This window comes from Vipera berus (assembly GCF_964194415.1).
Source record: "Vipera berus genome assembly, chromosome: 7".
In the NCBI taxonomy this organism is placed as follows: Eukaryota; Metazoa; Chordata; class Lepidosauria; order Squamata; family Viperidae; genus Vipera; species Vipera berus.
The window spans coordinates 22,326,854-22,342,928 of record NC_138209.1 but is presented as its reverse complement, the minus strand read 5'-3'; the positions used below and the strand labels follow the sequence as shown (position 1 = coordinate 22,342,928).

At 35.3% G+C, this 16,075-nt stretch overlaps 1 protein-coding gene across 1 annotated transcript in view; it reads left to right on the top strand.

The window, feature by feature from the left end:
* Nucleotides 1-16,075, top strand: part of TBCK (TBC1 domain containing kinase) — a 98,184-nt gene that overhangs the window by 77,602 nt on the left and 4,507 nt on the right. The window contains exon 25 of the mRNA XM_081333217.1: nt 5,378-5,537. Within this exon, the coding sequence (XP_081189343.1) occupies nt 5,378-5,537 (160 nt within the window). The remainder of the gene's footprint in view (nt 1-5,377; nt 5,538-16,075) is intronic.

Below are 16,075 nucleotides of genomic sequence, written 5' to 3'. Positions count from 1 at the left end.
GAAATGGGAGAAAAGCTTCCCACTAATTGGAGGAAGATTAGTGATTGAAATCATAGGACTGAACTATCTTTAATCTATTATGTGTGTGTGGGGGGGAAACCTCAGCACTTAGAAAATCAGACATCAGTAAGAAAACAATCTACCTTTATTTTCTTAGTAACATCTTTTTCTGTGTTCATTTTTAACAGCAACAACAAAAATCAAAGCAAACGTATCAGCATGACACAGAATTAACCATCCTAATATCAGCAGTGCTAGAGAGTTGCAACAGAGTAAAACATCACAGACTCCAGACTCCAAATTATGTATTTCTTTGGTTTTGTTTTATCTCCACACTATTAACCTTGTGTGATAGATTGGGTTGAGAAGTAGCCCAGAGTCACTGTGTGTGAGTTGGGTGGCTATGTAAATGTGATAGAAAAATAAATACATAAATAGTGATGTGCAAATATTAATGTGGAAATCATTGGCTTAATGTAGAATAAGATCTCCTTTCTTTCCCTAACTATTGGAAGTTTCAAAACATGGTCCACTTAACTGTAGTACTACCAATAGATTTTATGTTCCCTTCTGTGCCAGTTATAGATAGCTAACAGGTTTGCTTTCCCTCACTCTCTGCAACAATGGTTGTTGAAACTCTTGGGCAATTCACATTATTGAAAAGGATTATGAAAAATGATAATCCTATTTTTTATCATTTTCCCCCTAGATTCTGGATTTTTTGTTATCTCTCTATCAGGACACACACTCACACACACACACACAGAATTACTTAGTTTTCCTTTATCCAACATAGCTTCCGTTACTCAACGTATCTTCTCAGTGCCTACAGATCTGCTTTTCAGTAAGACCCAATTAGAAATCCTATGTCTTCCTATTGCAGGTATCATTAATTAGAACTGCTACTTTTATTTTTACTGCTAGAGACTTAGAAACATTTAGAACTGAATTACTTTTAATTTTAAACACCCTTTTCTTAGTCACACCTTTATTAGAAAACAGAATTGCTATGGCTTGAAAACAAGCCAAAACCCAACCCTCAGTATGTTGTACTATCTAACTAAAACAACAGTGATCAAGGATAACTGTTTTTTATAGATATTAATTAATTTCATGTGTTTGTTGAGGTTTGCAAGGCCAAGCTTCACCATGTTAATCTGTTGGATCTTCATCATTTAGTTTTCTGAAGCTTTTCTCCTGAAGTAGTTTAATCTTTTTAAGCCAGATTCATTTATAAGGAAAGCTTTTAATTTTGCCTCCACGACATGTTAAGAAAATCTCACAGAAACTTGAGCAGTTCTGCTACTAATAACTCTTTGTTGAAATTAACAGGCAGCTTTTCTTGCCAAGGCAGTGGGTGTGTAAAGTTAATAACATTTCATCTGTAAGATTTGCTGTTAAACCCAGAGGTCGGCTTTTAGTAGATCAGTGAAATATATCCAAAATAGGAAGTACTACAAAAAGAAGCAATAACTTAGAGGAGTTTAGTTCCATAGTCAGTGGAGAACTATATCCCAAGCACAGAAGGCATTTCTCAGTTCACAGAGATCACTTTGTTTTTTTTCTCATTAACTGTGAATCTTGGTTTTACTTAAAACAAGAATCTACAACTTGCAATCCTTGGGAACCCTCAGACTTCCCCATTTTCTGATGAATTATGCTTAATTAGATATGATGAATAATCATACTAGCAGTGTTCAGTTAACCCAAATTAAATGTTAATTAATTTTATCAACTCTTCCCACTTTTGGGAATGTACTCCCTGGAGTTCATTTGAAAGCCAAGTGCTGCTTTCAGTAGTGGGAAAAAATTCTTTTGTGCTCTTAAGGCAAAAGGCTTTTTATTCTCAAAAACAGGCCTGTCTTACAGATTCTTAGGCCCAGAATCCTAGTTATAATTTTGCGTATGTAATACAGTCTGAAAAGAATTAAAAATGTTTCCAGATTTAGGAGTAATTTAATTTTACCAGTATAAGAGTAAGGTAAAGGTTCCCCTGCACATGCGTGCTAGTCGTTTCCAACTCTAGGGGCCGCTGCTCATCTCCATTTCAAAGCCGAAGAGCCAGCGCTTGTCTGAGGACGTCTCCGTGGTCATGTGGCCGGCATGACTAGACGCCAAAGGCACACGGAACGCTGTTACCTTCCCACCGTAGTGGTCCCTATTTTTCTACTTGCATTTTTATGTGCTTTCGAACTGCTAGGTTGGCAGAAACTGGGCCGAGTAACAGGCGCTCACTCCGTTACGCGGCACTCGGGATTCGACCCGCCAAACTGCTGACCTTCTGATTGACAAGCTCAGCGTCCTAACCCACTGAGCCACTGTGTCCCTAGTATAAGAGATTCCAGTGAGGCAATCAGGTCATTTCACAACAAAAGTTTCATCTGGAAGCCACCTAATTCAGTTGAAATTAAAATAAAACTCCATTAAGAAAAAAAAGCAGTTCATATCACAATAAAAGCTTTATCTGGGAGCCTCTTAATTCACTTGAAAGCTTGCCTATAACAGAAGGCTAAAGGTCAATCCATACAGACTCTAGCCTGTTTAAATAGTATTCAGCCTGATGAAGCATTATGAAATTTTAGGCAATTGCATGGAAAGGAAGAAAGAGATTCAATTTCCAAAGCTCATAAACTTGTTTTTGTAGGATAACATGTATAGACTGCACATATCTAGTCAACCACTAGATGGAAGTCTGATTGTCCTATATTTGTCTATTCTTTCATCTAGTCTCAGCCCTTTGAGGTATTCCAGGCAAGATGCAGAACTAGGAGTATTAGTTCTATCTTTGTTGTAAGCTTTCATTAACAGTATCTTCTTGCAAGTCTGAAAGTATATCTCCTTCCCCATTGCCTTTACAGTCCCTAGGACCCCTGAGATGTTTGCCACTTCCCATTCCTTCTGCCGGTTCAGCTGCTCTTATCTGAGTGTTGCCTAGTCTATGGTTCTTCCTCATATCTCCCAACATCTTTCCCACATACTATTACTTCTAATGTTCACATAGAGATTTGGAACCCAGATATGGTGTGCCCGTATCCAAACTGTACAGTCAAATAATTTGGACATTATTCTTGAGCCAGTGTCACTGACTTTGGTGATTAGAGTTTAGTTGTGCTCATCATCTTGTACTTTGATACACCCAATATTCATGCCTAAAAATTTTGATACAGTATGTTTAAAAATAGTATAATTAATAACAAATTGATTGGAAAATTAGGCCAAATCTAGCAACTTGGAGCTTCCATTTATTCTTATTTTAGTGGTGGTTCCCATATAAATTCCTATAGAAGCTAGGCTAAAAATAATTTGATTTATATTACAGGTATAAGCTGTAGTGAATTATTTTTTTCTCCAAGATAAGGGAAATCTTTCTGTTAAAAGTTGGCACCGTGCAGGGTAGCATTTAAGTGAAATAACGTAACATTTAAGTGATGTATGCTTTTGCAATATTCAGCAGGTTTTTAAAAAAAAATATGTTACAAAAATATCAGTCGTGTTTCATTGTTTTTGATGAGGATCTCTGCAAAATTCTTTACAGGCCTTTAGTTCTGTTGCATACATTTCTGCTACTTATAATCAGCTCATTACTGGAATGGTTAACATTCTATTTAAGATTGGAGTGAATACTTCAAACACATGCACAGTGACCTGCTAAAACAATTGCAGAAACCCAACATAAATGTTTTTTCTCTTTTTGAGGATATATTTATACAGTTGTCAGAAAAGGCTATCCTATTTTTTATCACTATTATACTACTAATGATAAAGATGTAGATTTATTTATATATTTTGTTGTTGTAGTCCAAAGTATAAGATAATTATTCCCTCCAGCTAGGTGAAATTAATGAAATTAACTAGTGGGATAGGTCAGGTTTTTGTTGACCTCAAGGAAATGTTGCTGTTATGCTTCTCATGGTATAATCTTGACAGTCATCCAAATGGAACTGCTTATACAAGTTGTTTTAAGAGGTATTCAAACTAGTATTAATCCTAGATTAGCTGTAAGCCTTCCTAAGGGATTTTAAAAATTATCATAGTGTTGCAATAACTTAAATAGAAAGTTATTACCTTAATTTTTAACAGGCAAACCAACCATTTGTACTCAGTAGATGAAATTGGAACTTGTTTAGCTCCAACAACAGTATTAATTTAGTCTTGTTTATAATATTTTACAGTCAGATAGGAATAGTAATGCAAAATGATATGCAATTAATAAAACTTTATTAAAATATTAAAATCTGTATTAATAACTATTCAATACCAAGCTGAACTGTAGCTGTTTTTTTAAAAAAATCTTTAAAACACATCAGATTTAGTAATATGTATTAAAAACACATTCCTTGCACAAATACAGAGGAGAGTGAATATTATGCATGAATATTGAAAAGGAACCTTCATTATTACCCACAGAATTTATTCTCTATCAGTATTTCTGGGATTACATCTTAAAGATCCTAATACAGAAGTTGGAAAGTTATGGACCAGAGTCCTTATCTGGGCTTCAACATTGTCTCAATTGCTAAGGATCTCATTTTGTCTCCCATGCTCTGAAAAGTCACCCTGAACTCCGTAATAATTTTACTTGGTTATAGAGAAGCTGCATAATTTAAAGAAAAAGAACTGCTTCAGAATTCTTACCAATTGAAAAGCAGAAGAAACCATGCAAGATAGAGCAGACCAAATCTGCTGAAGACAGCAGAGTCATTAGGAAGAAAGAGAAAACTTTGGACAATCAGATTGTCCAAAGATATGATGATGTTGAATACCTTTGGGCCAGTTTGAGAGGTGGACATCTAAGTTACATAGTCCTACAAGAAGTCTCAAGCACCAGGTTTATAGCCGAGTTCCTTACTCCTATTTTAGAGTAACAATCTCCTTTGTTCTAGTTATCATTTGTAGAAAAATAGTTCTAGTTGAAGCAAACTTTGGGTGAATTCGTCTTGTTGGGGCTTCCCTTACCTGGTGTTCTACGAAAACCAGAACCAATATCTGCTGAATAATTCCGGCACTGAATAGCTTACAATTTAGTTTCCCATCTTTGTCCTGATGGACCATTCTACCTGTAAATGTTGCTTTTAAGGAGACAATCAGAATGGGATGGGGATCCTTCCAGAGTTTTCCCAGGTCATTAGTTGTCAGGAGAACACTGCAGTCTGATGCTTGGTATGTTTTTAGTGTTTTTTATTGTTTTAAAATGTTTTTAAGATTTTAACTGTAATATATGCTTTTGAATTGTGAGCCGCCCAAAGTTGCTTGCTGAGTTGGGTGGTTATAGAAATTGAATACATAAATAAAATGGCAGCATTTATAAGATTTCTAGTTTTGCTCTTGTTCATGGTCCTCCTTCTCAGTTTCCTTAACTAAAAATTTTTTTATGTAGTTTTAACCGTGGACATATACCAGGAAGTATCAATATCCCATTTGGATCAGCATTCACTGCTGAAGGAGAATTCATCCAGTGCCCTGCTACTTCCACACTTCAGAGCTTTAAAGGGAGAGTTGTGGTGATAGTAGGACATGTGCCAAAGAATGCAGCACAGGTAAGTTGGATGGGGGAGAAAGTATATCTATTGTTCAGAACAATGATTGGCAAATAGTACAGTACCTGGACTGCAATTTTACAGACAACTTACAGATGTAAAAATGTGTACCCGAAATCTACCATCAACTACCGTATTTGCACACCTTAAAAAATCAAGTAATACCTACATAAACATTGAAATTTCAAATGCTTTTTTAAAATGTCCAGGTCATCCTTTCAGCCTGGTTATTTGGACTATAACTTTGATCATCTACAATAAGTTGTAGAAATTTAATAATTTATTTATTAAGAGGTAAATTAATAGTTTGTTCAGTTCTCATGGGAAATATATCAGAATTTGATTAACAGGCAACTCAACTATTCCATTCAAGGATATCTTACACTCTAAAATATATGCAATGTTTCATAACAAGGACGGGCTAAAGAGACCAACCTATGTTAAATAAAAAGGCAGTGTTTTATTCCATTTTAGTTGTTGCTTGCCCAAAATGATAATATTGTAAGGAAATCATAGGGAATGACAGGGTAAAAGAATTGTCATTTTTAGTTGTTTCAACAGATTGCTAATGCCTAGCAATCACATCTTCTCTCTCTGGTGAGAAAGAAGTTCCCTGAGAATGGAATCCAGCTCAGAAGATTAAACATCTGGTCCCAGTGACCGAGCCAGATTGGATCCTGCAATATTATCCTGGGACACATTTGCCTTATTTCAAATCACATCTTCCAAAGTAGGATTCCCTGGATGTCTGATTCCAGAGGAAACTTGGGGATCTCTGGAACAAATTGCACCCAAACTTGGCTAAGGACCAGAATATTTTAGAATTTAAAGGCTATGATTTTGTGGTTACAGCTATTAAAATGAATGGAGCAATTAGTGTTTGGCAGGGAAGAACAAATTAAGGGATGGAGGGACATATTCCGAATGATTCAAGGCATTTAATACAGAACAGAGGGAGATTTCTTGATACCATATATAACAGTAAATCGTGCTAAAAGAAACATTCACATTCACTAGCTTTTTCCGTTACAGTGTAAACAATCTTTATTTTAAAAAAGTCTCAAGATATTTATGTTTTAAATATATATAAAAAGTAGTAAAATACAGAAAAAACACAATGAAGTATTTGTGAAGGAGCAGAAAAATTAAAAAGATTTTTTTAAAAAATATAGGGGGATTGTTAAGGAATTGCCTTACTAAAATTCTTTAATTCTTTTATTGATTTATTTATTCAGCAAATATGTGCCCCAGGGCAATCAAACAACTTGCCAATTTTCATATGAACTGCATATAAAACAAGAAATAAAACATCCACAATCACAATTATAGCATAAAGACAAAACAAGACATAGCCCATAAAAAACATGGATGCAAGAAAATATAATAATTGTGCATATTCTATTGACTCAGCAGCAATACTTCCCAGCAGTGTGACCAAGGCCTACATTGTTTGGTAGTTTGCATTGAAATGCTGCTTGTTTTCAGTTAATGTATATATCGAGGAACTTGTGCACATTTCACTAAAGGAACAGCAGATTTATACATATTTTGGGATTTTCTAAAACTGTTAGTACAGTATTTCTTTTTCCCTTAGGTGTTCTTGTAACAGCTCCATATTTCCTGAAAAATTAGAATTTTGAGTGTTATCACAAACAATTCAGAACTACCATGTAAGGCAGCAGTCCCCAACCTTTGGGCTCCGTTGCAGGAGGCGGGGAGAGGGGTTGGTTTTATACACGCACCTGCCACTTGCACAAATGGAGGTTTGTGCATTCACCTTTTACTTGTGAAGCCCAATAGGCTGTGGACCGGTACTGGGCCATGGACTGGGGATTGGGTACCCCTATCTACATGTTACAAAGCTAGTAATGTAAGTTGCCCAGTGTCACAATAGATTTTTGCCTTTGAGACTGTCCATCCATAGCAATATCTGTAGTGCAGTTTTAGGAACTAATTGACTGGATATACACTAAGCTCTATGTGAAGTGATTTAGGACATTAGTTATTTTCTAAGTTATAAGGCTAAATCAGCTAATAAGGGGACTCTGGTTTGAGCTGATAAGATTTTCAGTAAGAAGTGTTCTTTTAAAAGAGATAGCCAACTTTTAGCTTCATTAATCTGGTGACAGTAATATTTAGAAATTTTGTTCTGTGATTATAAAAACAACAGGTTCTTGAACTCAAGCTCATTCCAGATATAGTGAAGATTAAACAAATGAACTTTACCTTTACCCTGTTTTTATAACTGTTAGTGATTAGGGAGTGTGAACTTTTTATCACCATTCATTTATTTTGCCCTGTAAAAATTATGGTATGTTTCTAAGTCATTAACTGGAACCATTTTTAAATAGTTTGGTTATATTATTTTACTATTGCATTAGAATGCTTGTTAGTGTATTATATTTTTAGAATTATAATTGATGGGATTTCATCTCCCCAAACTGTATGTGTTCTTTTTTAATTCTGACAATGAAATAAGGCAGGATGACACATTCCTGGCCTCAGCATATATCTCTTTGCCTCTATGAAACTGATTGATTTTTAAATATGTTTGGTGACCTTTCCATGTGGGAACTGTTTCCTTGGCTGATAACTAAAGAAAATTATTTGTTTCATAGCATCACATGTACTGGGAAATTAATTTTAGGGTGCATTTTCAGTGGAAAATTATTGACTCAGTGGCCCAAAATAACAATACTACACAGTAGATACACATAGCAGCATTCATTAGTGTGTGCCAAATCAGCTAATCCAACTCTGGAACCAACCCAGTCTCATGGAGTTATTGTGGAGATAACCCAGAGTTAGAATCAGAAAATAGAACAACATTGTCTCATAGCTGAGCATGGGAAAACCAAAACAATTATTTTTGTTGTTTTTTTACCAGTAAGTGAAATCCATCAAAGAGTGGAAAAGAACATGCTACAAGAAATTGAAATATTTCACATTTTGTACAATTACAGATTTTTTGAAGCCACAGTTTTTCTACAAATTGAGTTGTGTTTTCTTATTTTCAATTATCCATAATTTAGTTTTTGGGGAACGTTAATTTTTATATAATTATAAAAGTCCCCAAGGGGATGAACAGCTTTGTAAAGTTTCAGACATAGGTTATCTGTTGAAGCATAATGGAAGTCATGAATCTTGTGAGTTGGCCAGGTCAATTAGTTATTGCAGTTAACAAAACATTATTATTCGGGGAAAATCTGGTGAAAGATTTAAAAAGGTTTGGAGATTTTTTGAAAATTATATTTGTCTCATTGTTTATATGAGTTAAAATCAATCATGGAAGGCTAAGATGAGAAACAGTATACAAACAGCAGGTGCTTTATTTTTTCCATTATTTAATATGTATTGCAATTACAGTCATACAACAAGCATCATAAAAGTATATTGTAAGTGAAATGCTGAATGATAACAAGGAGATATAGTATTTGATGACCTCTCTTCTGATAATAGTGATGATGTATTTTTAGCCTATTAAGAAAAGACTCATAGACTTTTTCATTCTAACTAAATAGCACATGATGTAATGAATGTTACAAAATTCACTTACGGTACTACTATCTTCAATAAGATTTTGTGCTTTGCAAGAGGAGAGTGGTTATTTTGAAAATGTGTGTACTTTTAAAGAAAAGAGATAAATCCATAAATTAGATCTCAAATTTAAAATAATATATTTAACTGTACTGTATGGTAGGTTTATTTCTTATCATATTTTCCATCTACCTAGATTAATAGGAACTTTAAACTGCTTGTAAGCTGAACTCTTATACCTGCCATTTCTACTTGAAATTATGGAGTGGAAGGGGTACATTCCTTACCAGTTGAGAATTTAGGGAATGTTCCTTTTATCTTGAGTGAACAAATAGTGCATTTTTGTCATAGTTTGTTCCTTACTACTTATCTCACTCATTACCTTGATGTTTGTAGAGTTGTACTCTTTCACTTGTTTTAAATTCCAAGCCACATCTAAGAAACTTTATTAATGCTTTCTGCTTCATTGTTCAAAAGATCATTATTGGTCAGATTGTTCAAAAGATTGTTATGTGCCAAATCAAGTGATTCCAGATACCAAATCAAGTGATTCCAGATTTAAATATTGATGATACTGGCTGGGAGAAGATTCATCAAAATACTTAGTTTGCTATTGGTTCCAAAACTTTGGCTTTTGAATATATTGTGATGAGTGGAAACATTTAGATAAGTAATTCAAATGCTTATCTGTATTAATATTCTATAAAATGTAAATGTAAAATCAACAATTCAGGATTTATCCCTTTCTTTAGTGCATTCTTGTTGATTTGTAATATTTTATCTAATTTTGAATTTATTATAAAAAGTTAAAGAATAACCTGTTTTGACAGCATGATCCCAGAAAGCCTCAAGGCCAAGACAATACATAAACTATATTGATGTATAAAAATGCAGGTGTTTTCCTATCCTTTTTATCACCCTGTTCTAAATGTTCAATTATTCTTTCCTAGAGTCATCTACTGCCGCACAAAATTAAAAGCCGTAAAACAGTTAGCTTTTGATACATGACTATGTACAGGTAGTCCTCGACCTACGACCACAATTGAGCTCAAAATTTCTGTTGCTAAGTGAGACAGTTGTTAAATGGGTTTTGCCCCATTTTACAACATTCTTGCCAAAGTTGCTAAGTGAATCACTTTAATTGTTAAGTTATCAACACAGTTGTTAAATGAATCTTGCTTCTCCATTGACTTTGCTTGTCAGAAGGTCGTAAAAGGTGATCACATGACCCTGGGACACTGCAACCGTCATAAATGTGAGTCAGTTGCCAAGTGTCTGAATTTTGACCACATGACCACGAGGATGCTGCAACAGTCATAAGTGTGAAAAATAGTCATAAGTCACTTTTTTTAGTGCCATTTTAATTTCGAACAGTCACTAAATGAACTGTTGTAAGACCACCTATATAAGTATTTTGAACTGAATTATATATGAAAAAGCATATTGGCATATTCAGAAAGAGAAATTTATAATAAATTTATATAGCAGTGTTCTTGCAAGCTTTCCTGATTTGCTTAGATTAATTTCATACTTCAGAATTTTAAATTTAAATTAATTGGATTTTAAGTAGAGGAGAGTTGCAATTGCAGAAGTTATTAATTGAATTGTATTATTTTAACATTGTGTCTTTCTCATTCTGCCAGCGCTTTATGGATGTTTCTAAACAGGGCTACAATTGCTTCTATTCAAAATATGTTTTCCTGACCCTTTCTTTTAGGGGAGGGGGCAGGAGAGAGAGTGGAATTAGGCAAAAGTGCTAGAAGACATGAGAAGGGTTAAAATAGAAGAGACTCTTCTATAAATTATCCGTGACAGAGGCAGCATAATTGCAGAAATGAAAGCCTAGTTTGGAAGCATCCTAAGTTGACTATGTAAATAAGTAAAAATAAATATGTAACATATAGTCAACTCTATTGATACTTCCTTTGTTGCTTCTTTCCCCCCCTCTAAGCTCACTTGGAAAAACAAAAGTTGAAAACTTGTGGAAGCATTTGGAAGCCGTACAGTTGTCTTGTGTTCAACCTTAAAACTTGCATTATCTCCACCCCCCACCTCCAGATGGGGAAAAGCAGTGAAACCAGTTTTCCAGTCATCTGTATGGTGTAGGAAAGCTAAACCATTGTGTAAGAGTAATGATGACCACTTTAAAAAAAAAAAGAAGAAAACAGGACAGGGCTAAGAAAGATTGTATGGCAGTCACATTTTCACTGCAACACAGCTACAGTTTATAGCTCTAGTCCAGGGGTAGGCAACCTTGGCTCTTTTATGACTCGTGGACTTCAACTCCCAGAATTCCTGAGCCAGCAGGAATTCTGGGAGTTGAAGTCCACGAGTCATAAAAGAGCCAAGGTTGCCTACCCCTGCTCTAGTCCAATTGGAGTGTCCATCTGTTATGTTGTTCTTATTGCCTTGTTCTAACGCTGAGCTTTTCTACTTTTAGTTTGCTCTGTTCACTTTCCAGAGTCAGCTAATTTGCATCAAAGTATAAATCTCTCTCTCTCCCTCCCTCCCTCCCTCCCTCTCTCTCTCTCTCCCTCCCTCCCTCCCTCTCTCCCTCCCTCCCTCCCTCCCTCCCTCCCTCCCTCCCTCCCTCCCTCCCTCCCTCTCTCTCTCTCTCTCTCTCTCTCTCTCTCTCTCTCTCTCTCTCTCTCTCTCTCTCTCTGCCAAACGAAGGAGGAGGCAAAGTTTGCCAAGAAAATTGCAAGGACTAGTCCAGGCAGTTGCCAGGTCTCAGCACTGACTTAAAAACATAGACACACATAAATGGTATTAAATCAATAAAATTGCTATTTACTTCAAATTATTGGCCAGATCAATAAATATCTGGTTTGTACAGCAACCAAACAGGACAGGTATAGATGCCAACAAATAGTTAAGACTGCAGAAAAAACAATTGCAACCAGCTTGCCTTCCACAGAAAATCTTGTATATTGCACGGGTCAAAAGGAGGGCTGAGAAGATGTATGCAGACAAACTGTTTCAACTACTCCCTTCAGGACATACCAAAACAACTAGACACAGGGAGGACAGTTCTTTCTCATGACATCATTCTGCTGAACACCTAATTCTCATAGCACTGTCTATAGTCTATGTCAGGGGTCCCCAACCTTGGCAACTTTAAGACCTGTGGACTTCAATTCCCAGAATTCCCCAGCCAGCTGTTGAAGTCCACAGGTCTTCCACAGAGTTGAAGTCCACAGGTCTTCCACAGAGTTGAAGTCCACAGGTCTTAAAGTTGCCAAGGTTGCAGACCCCTGCTCTATGTGACTTTAAACATATAATATGGCTCTATTGTCTTCTTTACTCTGCCCTCTTATTGGTATTATTATGATAGAGAACTTTTTCTGTTCCTTTGCCTGTACACTGAAGCTTCTGCACTGGAGACAAATTCCTTGTGTGTCTAACCACTCTTGGCCAAATAAAGTATTCAATTCAATTGAATTCATCTTCATTCAGTACTGCTCAATATGGCCTACAAAGGCTAGTAAACTCTGCAACATTAAAATAAATAAGCTACTACTTTGTCTATGAAATAAAAGAAAAGGCACATTTTGGCGCTGTTCCCTTATGCTCAGAGGACCCACTTGAAAGTCTAGTAACATTCAGTGCCAAAGATAATGCAGAAGTTTAGAAAAGTTAAAAGGGCCACCTCCTTTTTCACAGAATTGTAAGAAAGGGCACCTGATGTTTTTTCTGATTCTATCTGGCACTAGGAAGCTATAGTAGTTAGCTATACTTGCCTCCCTTCCCAGCAGCTAGCAACTCATTTTTCTTTGTTCAGCATAACTTATGATGGTAGGCTTGAATGGCATGGTGGCTTAGGAAATAAATCTCTAGACAAGGAATAAGTGCTGGGTTTAATGAATTACAAGTGAAAACTAATTTAAAGCATTCAAATTCTGCTGGTATCACAGGATGAAGAGTTGATAGATACATTTACTACACCCTGTAGTCTCATAGGCTGCCATAAGATAATTACATTTTCTCCCTCCTAAAGAAAAAAAGACCTAGCAAGCAATATATTATTTCAATATTTCTCCCCCAAAGCTATATGATTGGAGGAAGAAAAAGTTAAGAACACTTGGCGGTAAAATTCTCCCTTCTCTACCTGTAATTTAGCTTATCTAGAGGGTTTGAAGAGAAATATATAATTTTTATATTTTTTTGTGTCTACAAAGATGGTATAATTTAAATATGGGTTCAAGGAAACCCTTTTATTTATGCAAAACTCAAATTCCTCTGCTCTGCACACCTATAATGGAAAGTTCTCCTATTTTATTACTATAATTTTGCAATGGAAAACTAAGGTCCTCCCCTCTAAATAAATAAATAAATGTGAAACTTAAAGTGAAATCCATGTAAATATTTGGAACGATTCTCTCTCTTCCCCTTCAGCCAGAGGTAATACGTGCCAGAAATAACCCTTTAACTTTTGTTTTGTTAAAGAATAACTGTAAGGATTGTGTTCTGACTTTGAATGTAAGAAATCAAACAGTACTGGAAAATGACCTATCTCTATTCTGATTTTAGTCTCTTTGATTATTCACATATTCTGTTGCTTTTTAATTGTCAAAAATTTGGCTGCCGGTCAGATACACAGACTATCTTAGCAACAATAATTAGAGAACATTCACCTTTGACCCTACTTTTCATTTAACTTTTTGATTTTTAATTTGCCTTTCAATATAGAATTGAAATAAAGACATATTTTCCCTGTTTACTGCTGCTGTTTAGGTTCTAAATTATTTAACTCAGTATTCTATAAATCATTATACATCGGGATGAAGACTATTAAAATACTGTAAATTAGCAATAATAGCAAATACCAATTCAAAAATACCCTAATGTGAAAAATGTATCCTATGATGACAGTTTTACATGTTAAAGCATATATTCCTTCATCCATGTGCAAACTAGGTGATAAAAAAATGCAAGTGATTTCCTACCCACCACCCAACCCTCAAAATCTGAATAGGGAACGTTGTATATGCACAAAAATTTCAATTCCTCTCTTTTTCCTTTTTTGGGTAGTATTTTAGATCAAGCATAGATCTGATTTATTAAGTCTACTACTTTATGGAATAGTATTTCTGTTAATATATACTAGTGCTATTTTTCCCATGTCTAGTTATATATGAAAATATGAAAAAGCTGCATGCATACAAACTGTTTCTTTCATGTGCATTCATCCAAGTTCAGATTTGTATTGTAAGATCTGACTCTTTTGTCAAAATGTTCAATTAGGTGCCTTTTTTAAAAATCAACCCTTTCAAGTACTTCTTTTCCCTGCTCCAGACCACCCAGCTAGCAAATGCCGTATTTGACCAGTTGTCACAGATTCTCATCAGTTTCGTTGCTGTGTCTCCCAGCATGATGGCAGTCATAGCTCATTATCTCTTCAGGAGTTCTAAAGGGGTCATTTGTCAAAGCTCCGTCAGTTACTTAGGCATTGCAAAAGAGCAACAACACAGCACAAGATTCATTAGCTTTTATGAGACCTCAGCAATTGCTGTTGCCTTTTGGATAAATAGAACTTAGAGAATATGTGGGATATGCTAAACCAAGCATACCAAACCTTTTGGCTTGCCTGGGCCTCACTGAGTGAAGAGGAATTGTGTTGGGCTGCATATAACATATATAATAAGTAACTATCACTAAAAATGACATTATGTTAAAAATTTAACCTTGTGAGCTCTCAAGCTAACCTTGTGAACTCTCAAGCTTCCTCTTTCCACTACGTATTCAAGACAGACAGTGATTAATATTTATATGTATTTATATGTTAGGGTGCCAACCTAGCAGTTTGAAAGCACGTAAAAATGCAAGTAGAAAAATAGGGACCACTCCGGTGGGAAGGTAACAGCGTTCCGTGCGCCTTTGGCATCTAGTCATGCCGGCCACATGACCACGGAGACGTCCTCGGACAAGCGCTGGCTCTTCGGCTTTGAAACGGAGATGAGCACCGCCCCCTAGAGTTGGAAATGACTAACACACATGTGCGAGGGAACCTTTACCTTTATATGTTAGGGTGTAGGTATATACATATGTATATTTAAAATCCAATAAACGCTACTGATATCTGGGATGAAGAAAAAACCTTTTTAACCACTGAGCTTTCGTCAGTCCTCTGCTGACATCATCGAAGTAAGAGCAAATAGCTGGAAGAACTCGCTTTTATAGCTATGTGATATTTAGCGCTCTGGTCATGGAGCGTGTTAGTGGTTAAAAAGGTTTTATTGGATTTTAAATGTATCTACCTGGGATTCAAGTTTAGAATTGCTAAGGATACATATGTATGTATACAGCATGTTTATATGTGTGTTATGTATGTTTACACTTTTGAGAGCAGGCAATCGAACTTTAATGTGTACCAGTGTGCCCACAGTAAAAAAATGACAATTTTTTGACAGTTTACGATCTTGTGGGGCCACTTTACTAGCTGTTTGGTAGCTCATGGAGCCTGTAGATCTTGGATTGATCATGCTGTGCTAAACCATGAGGTATATGAAAAATCAGGGAAATATCGATCTAAGTGCCTTCCCTTTCCTCTTTTTTCATGAGCATCCAGGAGAAAGAAAAACAGTCCCAAATTCAGTTTCACTTCAGCATGCAAAACAAGGGATTGTAGCTAAATTCTAACTCTGAATGACTTGCAAAAAGAGCAGAAGGTTAGAATATGGTTCAGCCATTAACAATCAGAATTGCCTATAGCAATAAGAAATTTATTGAATTAAATATATACTGTGATTTATCCCTCATTCCTTGTTACAACTGGGTGCCTTTCTTGCTTACCTCTGCAATACCAAATTATTGCTTAATGTGACTTGCTAACTGCATAATTTAATATATATATATATATATATATATATATATATATATATATATATATATATATATATATATATATATATATATATATATATATATATATATATATATATATATATATATATATATATATATATATATATATATATATATATATATATATATATATATAT